Raw genomic sequence first — 8,155 nt, 5'->3', positions numbered from 1 at the left:
TGCAATTGCAAATGATTTAGTTTTTTTCGTATTCGGCTATCAACCAATAATTGTCAAAAATGAACTTTGATTTTAACCTATCTAGACCAATTGGTTTATTCTACACGTGTCGGTGTTGCAGGAACTTTAACAATTGTGTTTAATCGTTTTTGAATTAAGTACTTAATAACCATCAAGTCAAATCCAAGAAAGAAAATGAGCAGAAGGGAAATCAAATGCAAGATGGATATAATGTATGTCAAGAATTTATTTCTTCACGTTTATAACATAAACATGTGATGCGAGTAAATAACATTGTAAGTATCATAGAATCATTCAACGCACGTTTCAAGTAGTGGCCATTGTGTGCGAAAAAATATACCTATCCACTTCTGGAGTACGGCACGAAGAATTGCAACAAAATATATTTTACTTTAAAAATCCTCGTGTTAAATCAAATCTTTAATCACTTTCAGAACCAGAATAATCAACTAAGTTAGATAATTGTGTTAACGTTTCTTCCTTCTTGTGACCGTCAACATGACGGTCACTTGAAGCGACAGGCTCAGGTAGAGTGATCTTGCTCGGTGCAGACTCGTGTATTCTTTGTATCGTTGATTCCGATTTCAATGGAAAATTGTCACAATTATTTTGACCGAAAGATAAATTTTCATCATTATTACAGGGAACTTTAGCCGAAATTAGAATAGACTCGTGAATAAAGTCTGTAGACGTTTTAGAGGTCGAATTGGAGGTCTCGGGATGGGTTCCAGTTTCACCGAGACGGCCTTGACCGTCGCCGACTTCTGAACATGCATTAGAAACGCCATTGCAGGGAGAATTTTGTACACTGGGTTTGCTTATAGCACAGCCATTCTCATTTGAATTTACCTTAGGAGGTAAAATACTCGGATCTGTGCTCCACTTGGATCTCTTAGAGTCAACACAATTGTCGCCGACACGTGAACTTTTGTGAGCATTTGACGAGCGCCTTACTGAACTTCCAATTGATGCAGACTCGCAACTAACGCCTCCATTCAGAGGCTTTCCCTTTTTCTTAATAAGATCTTTCATGTCACGGCCGAAGTCATTTTTGAAAGTATCAAAAGACTGAGTACCCGCAGCCACGATGTTTGCCAGTGACTGTTTGGCGACGTCTTTCTTGGCAGCGCGGCTGATGCTTTTCGGCCTCAGCGCTGCAAAAACACTTGCCGAGTCCAGCAGCTTCCGCTTCTCCACAGACTCGTTGAGAGATTTAGGCTGGAATGAAAATTTAATTTAATTCAAACTCAAGTTAGCATAGTTAGCAAGCCTACGTAGGGCAAATTTTTAAGATCACCATTAAACATTCTGAAGAACTAAAGTACTACTAACAATTTGTAATTTATTCGGAATATTTTTAGCACATTTTCTCATTTATGGAAAAAAATGCACTATTGTGCTCGCCATGTCTGTCTGCTTGTCCGTCCGTCCGTGACCTCAAGTTTTCGTCGACGAGAAAATGCGCTCTCTGTCACTCACTGCAGTGAGTACTGAGTTATATTTTGTTCATAAAATCTCCTTGTTGGAATTTCCCTAACAATCTAAAACCTGTGTTCTAATATGCACTTTAAAAATATTTGGAACTTACCAAAGCGTACAAAAATTTGGTTACAATTGCAAACCGCAAATAATGACACAAATTTCATACCTGAACAAAATTTTCATGAATATATTTTAATTAATTATTATTTAATTAAAATATTATTAATTTATTAATTCAATAATTATTAATTAAATTAATTTAATTGTAATCCTGGTGTTCAATATTGATTCTCCCCAATTGTTAGAATAGTTTGACAGCTGCGTTTGACAGTTGAACAGCCACGCTTTAACACTTTGACTCCGATTGCTTCATCTTTTACTATTATTTCATTTTTTGTACTGTTTTCAAACAGGGTTGCCTTTTTATAGCAGAACCAGAGAACCTACAAATAAACTAGTATATATTGAGTTATTGGCCTTTTTTCTTCTCGGATTTATCCGATCTTAGGCAACCTGAATTATGTACCACTACGTCCTGGAGAAATACATTTCGTGATACGCATATGTACCACTTCGGAGTCACCGTGTTAAGCATGTAGCAGAGGTAAAAATGTTTGTTATTGTAAGGTGCAAGAAAGCTTCAATTTTTCATTACATTAGAGATAACGCGCTGATTTAAGTGACGACTCACCTTAGATATGGAGAGAAGCGCGGCCTGTTCAGCATCAGCAGCAGAAGGAGGTAGCAGTGCAACACTCAAGCGGTACTTGGAGTCCACACGTTCTTGAGCTTTAATGGCGTTCTCAGAAGCACGAAACTTTTGACGGAGGGCTTGGTTGGCTGAGAAATCATCTTCCCACCTGCAAGAAATATCAACATCAGATTTCAGTTTATTATCCCTTGAAAGCCTGTGGGAAAATCCATAATACTGCCTACTAGTGTTGGATGTTGCTTCGTTAAAGTTATTAAAAAATATAACGCAGTACTCACTGCAGCGAGTGACAGAGAGCGCATTTTCTCGTCGACGAAAACGTGTGAAGTCACGGACAGATGGGTGGACAGACAGGCAGACGGACATGACGAGCAAATAGGGCATTTTTCCATAAATGAGAAAATGCGCTAAAAACGGGTAATGTTGGATTACTAAGGAAATACTATGTATTAAAATTCAATTAATTAATGTTATTTATGTAAAATTGGTATTTTGATTGAAAAATGCCCTTAAGTGAACTAGAGATGGAATAATATAAGTTTTCGGTGACTAACTGCAAAAGGATGCTATGTATGCACAAAGAAAACACTTCTAACTCCAGCCCTGCTGCTGTCAAGCACACATCTTGCAGTTGCCAAGTGACCTCAACTGCGTTGTGGTCAATTACTATAACTAAAGAAGGTACATTTGCTCCTGGTCTACACTAAAATGATTGTCATGGAACTCGTGTAGAAAAAAGATAAATAATACAGTTAATCGAATTCCGATTTTGTAACTACCTTCACACGGTCCTTTGAACCTTAATTTATAAATACCATAAGAAAGATTGAAAAACGATCGTTCAAATCCCGTTAACAATCTGTATCAAAAAAATTTCGTAGCAGTTATGCCCTATTGTTCAGAGAAATAAATGCAGTGTTTAACAATAGGAGATGGATCATTATTTATTGGAAAATTATCAGTGGGTATTTAGGGGATCAAACTTGAAAGGAAACAAGATGATCGGTCAGAAGACAGAAATTGTGTGAGAAGTCAGTGAAAATCAGTATGTATAAGAATAATTTACCACAATTCTCGATTAAGCTGAATTACTCAGAAACCTATTATATACGTACAACAGTCACACCGAAAATATAAATAGTAATTGTACTACATAAATGCATTAATATTGAAACAAATATTACAAGCCATATTATTACACACATATATACATGGATGAGATGTCACCCACCTTGATCCTTGTAGGTCTTCTAAATCCTTCATGACTGAGTCCAAAGCACTGGCCTTGCTTTGATCATCACTACGATGCTCAAGTTTGAACATGGCATCAGCAGCCAGCCTCCGTCCAACAGCTTTGTCATCAGGCGCAACTTGGTCATTTTCTGAAGGGTCCCATCGACGTTCTTGACGTCGCGCTCCACTCGTGATTACATAGTCCAAATTCTGAACAGGGAGCTTTTCTTTAACTGCTGCATATTGGTAAAAAATATAACTCAGTACTCACTGCAGTGAGTGACAGAGCGCGCATTTTCTCGTCGACGAAAACGAGTAGTCACGGACGGACAGACGGACGGACGGACAGACGGACGGACGGACAGACGGACGGACGGACAGACGGACGGACGGACAGACGGACATGGCGAGCACAATAGTGCATTTTTTCCATAAATGAGAAAATGTGCTAAAAATGAGCACCAAAGCAGGTAAATCAATAATTCAAATAAATGCATATTTTTGGATAAAATAAAAACTTACACATTAACTTAACAAAAATGTAGCAGAATAGAATACAAAAAAGGTTACTCACAGCTGGGTCTGTTTGGATTTCAAAGTGATTGTCACAGAGATGACATTTCATCCGAAACTGATAGATGGGAGTCGTGTAATACATCCCAACTTTTTTCTTCTCAGCATTGTACCTTCAAAATAATATCACCCTTATATTATTTGAATACACCACAAAAAAAGGAATAATTATACATTCAATAGGCAAATAGTTTTCACTAAAAACTCAGACTCACAAGTTATGTACAAAATAAGGTTAATAGTTTTTTATCATTAAATATATTCTGACATAGAAAAACATTTTTTTTAATATTTTATGCAAAATGAAAAATTCAAACATGTATGAATAAACTACTAATTTTTACAAAATTCTAATACTCAGATCATAATTTGGATAGAAATATTGAATAATTAGGTAATTCCTTAAATATCCAGACCACATAGTACACATAGCATGTACAAGAAATCTATTGATTCAAATGCATGGCATAATCAAAAATTTTGTTGAATAATTATATCATAATAACAACAGCCTGAAGTGATTTCAGACATAACTAATGTAATTAATTTTCTCATTTAGTGTAATCAAAAAATTTATGTAAGCATTGAGGAAAAACAGGAGTACAAAAAATAAAGCTTATGATAATCACATAGTTGAAAAATCAAGGCATTACCTGACACCAGTGCCAATATGGTTGCCACATCCATCACACCAAATGTTGTATGGCATCTCAAAGCGGATGATGAGAATGCCAAGATGCAGCTTCCGGGCACGCTCACGCAAAGCGTGAGTGCCCAGGAATTTATTGAGGCCTCCTTTGCTCGGGTCATAGTCGGGAGGGTAATACTTGTTGACTCCTTTCCGTTCACCCTGAAAAACTTGTTGATTTCAGAATGGATTTTTCACAATTCAATACATGAGCAAGTATTACAAAGTTCTGAGAGCCATAACTAAAAGTTACAATCTACAGTTACTGTGGTTACAAATTTTTCATAATCTTAGGGTTAGATCATATGCCAGTGGCAGTGGATCTATATTTGCACAGTAAAGTACTTAAAGTTAAAGTGTGACCAGAATAGTTTTTTAAATTATTAAGAGGCTAAATGATCATCAATAACATTAAAACATTGCCTATATTAAGAAAAAATAGGTCTCTTCTAAACAATCAATAAACTCAACAGCTGAGCATGACAGATTACATATGTCAATTATATACATATATATATTCAAAGACATATGATGGGAAATTATTTGGTTCATTAGTTGTTCTTCATGTTGCCATTGGTACCCAACATATCATAACAAGTTAAAATTATAACTAATATCAACTTTTATTGGNGGTATTCAATAATTTTTATACATTATTTCAAACCTTGGTTAAAGTGTGTAATCATCAACAGCCTCAATTGTTTGTTATTGTAAGTAAACATGTTATTAGTAAATATGAAGTTCATGATTTATTTTGTTTTGCAATTTTAACAATCTCATCTCAGTCAGCTGACTTTGATCCTAAAGGTGTAAGGTGAGGACTGCTTATTTCCATAAAATCATGGGGCAAAATATACTAAAAATTCCAGGATATGAAGTCTTGCAACATTGATGCTACTCAAGTCACAACAGCACTGCCTTCTAATACAAATAATTAATTTTATAAATAAAACTGTGCTACAATTTTCCAGACAGGGCAAAATTGAAAATAGCTTTTCAGGATTATTAGCCTATATACCTATGTGTTTATAAACACGTGAAATAAAATACTTTCATAAAGTAGGTTACACAAAATCTTACCATGGCAGTATATATATAGTAAGCAACTTCTTTTATTAGAGCCCGTTATCAATCCGCACACACTATCCTGAGTTGAGTATCGTCGATGACTCGTAGCTCTGCCTCTGCCGTAATTTCTACAGCTGTGCGACCTAAACAGTAAATGTGACATCGCAAATTTCAGACGAGCCGTTGTTGCGGATTCCCACAGATTAACAAAATCGAGATTTTCAAACAAAATTCCAAATTTGAAATGTGAAATTGAGGACTTAAGTCAGGTGATGCTGGGCAACATCCAACAATTTGTTTGGTGGAAAGTACTTCTAGTCTGACGGTCAACCACTTACAAGATGTCAAGTCAACACCGGCCGCACACGGTCAGTCAGAGGAGCTGGATGACAAGTAAACAGTAAGAGTCATGTCAAAAGATCCAAGCCTGTAAGTAATATAAGAGGTAACCTCATAAATCAAAGTGACATGGCACAAAAAGTTTTAAAGTGTCTAAACACGGATTCAGATTCCGTTTTGAACAAAAAAGTGAACTGTTAACTGTGATCGCAAACGGGTACATTGACATTATTTGTACTACCTACAGAAACACTTCCTAAAAGCACGGGGGTTAAATAGTAAATGTTGACTTTCGGTTGCCAGGTTTTGATTGTTTCCATAACTTAGATGATGAGCAGTGCAGTGGTGGTGTAGGTTTGTGAGTTAAAACATTTTATGGGGCCCAGCAAGTTAAGTTATCTGCAGAACATCAATCAGCTAAAGAATCAGTGTGGTGCGAACTTGCTCTAAAAGGCAAGGATAGCCTCCTCATAGGCGTCGCGTATGGATCACCGAACAGCTCCTCTGATAATGATAATACTGAACAACCTTTTACCGAGCATGACTTTCAGCAGGTCGCATACGTCAATCGTTCCGACTTTATAACGTTCCGACTGCTCAGGCTTGGAGCTTGCTGAAGGCAGCGAGAAAGCTTGAAGAGTCCGCTGACTACAAGTCAGTTTTCGTAAAAAAGATTCCACCCCATTAGAGGAGGCGGATTTTCGCAAGAAATGGCAGGAGAGAATCAGGCGGAAAGGCACAGAAAATCAGGTCAATCACTTCCAAGCTGTCGAGACAACACCGGCCGCTCACGGCCAGTCAGAGGAGATGGAGGACAAGTAATTAGTAGGAATGATGTACGTGGATCAAGGCCTGTAAATAATTTAGGAAGTAACTGTATACATCAAAGTGATAGTGCACAAAAAGTTTTTAAATGTTTTTATACGAACTCGGAGTCCGTTTTGAATAAAAAGTGAGCTGTTAACTGTGTTTGCAATCGAGTGTATAAACATTATTTGTATTGCAGAAATATACCCTAATAAATCACTTACATCAAATGATGTAAGTACCGTAGATAAGCAGCATAACTACAGTAGGCCTCGGAATAATCTCCTAGTCAGTTTTTTTATCGATTAGCTATAAGTTGCGCAATCATAATAATGCATTCTTAAATTACTCGGTTGGAGCCCGATTGTCAGAGAATCAGCTGGTCATGTACGATCTTGCAGAGAAGCGTGAACGCGACTAACTTCGAGGGACGAAAGTCGGACCTACAACTTTTTAATTTCCCAGGGCTTTCTGAATGTTTTCCACAAGACATGTCAATTTAGCTGCTCTCTAGTATACATTTCAGCGAAATTGCTTACATCATTTAATATAAGAAGATCGGAAGTGGCAAATGTATGTTCATTGTCGTACGTACGTGCCTGCAGCATTGAGCTGATACTGGATACGATAATGTGTTTCGTTTCTGCTGGCTGATTTGGAATACCAGATATTGCACGACTTCGGGTCTCCACGCTTTAAGTCTGAAAACTCATCTTAGACGGTGATTTTGAGCGGCATTTCCGGTAGAAGTACCTAAAGCCTTTTTTTTTGTTTTCAAGGTAGTCGATATTGTAAACGTCAAATGATCACCATTTAGAGAAATTTCAAGTGAGGTCGTCAGCGTCGCAAGCTAGCGGGAGTATCTTCAAGTATGTGGTTGATATATGAAATTGACATATGTAGTTTTATTCACTTATTCAATAAAAAATTAGGAACACGATGCCAATATGAATTGGTGGGTGAACGTATTTGTCCAGCCTGCGTTCTACGGCCCTTGCTACACCTGTTGCTGACGAAAGCCTTGAAACTAATTTATTGCGTAAAACCGAGTAAGGAGACGAAAAACACGACACAAGTCTTAAATAATTTAAATAAAATATCAAGAACAAATTGAAGATTACATAATCCGAGCAATTCCAAAATGAGAATTATTACTAGTGCCAAGATGGATAAGTGTCAAGAAATTTGTTCTTCAGTGTTCAACTAAATTGAATGTTTTCTACCTAACCTAC

At 36.9% G+C, this 8,155-nt stretch overlaps 1 protein-coding gene across 1 annotated transcript; it reads right to left on the bottom strand.

Annotated features, from left to right (window-relative positions):
* Positions 1–229: 229 nt before the first annotated feature.
* LOC108671323 (probable splicing factor YJU2B) lies at positions 230–6,049 on the bottom strand. Its single transcript, XM_018158846.2, has 6 exons — positions 5,790–6,049; positions 4,675–4,871; positions 4,023–4,134; positions 3,447–3,658; positions 2,195–2,363; positions 230–1,239 (listed from the first exon to the last, which is right to left on the bottom strand). The coding sequence occupies exons 1-6, from the start codon at positions 5,790–5,792 to the stop codon at positions 442–444; spliced, it is 1,491 nt and encodes a 496-aa protein (XP_018014335.1). The 5' UTR covers positions 5,793–6,049; the 3' UTR covers positions 230–441.
* Between the last annotated feature and the right edge of the window lie 2,106 nt (positions 6,050–8,155).

Source organism: Hyalella azteca, unplaced genomic scaffold (assembly GCF_000764305.2).
Source record: "Hyalella azteca isolate HAZT.00-mixed unplaced genomic scaffold, Hazt_2.0.2 contig16812, whole genome shotgun sequence".
Lineage (NCBI taxonomy): Eukaryota > Metazoa > Arthropoda > Malacostraca > Amphipoda > Hyalellidae > Hyalella > Hyalella azteca.
Note: the sequence above shows the minus strand (reverse complement) of the source record. Positions and strands in the feature narration are given on the sequence as shown.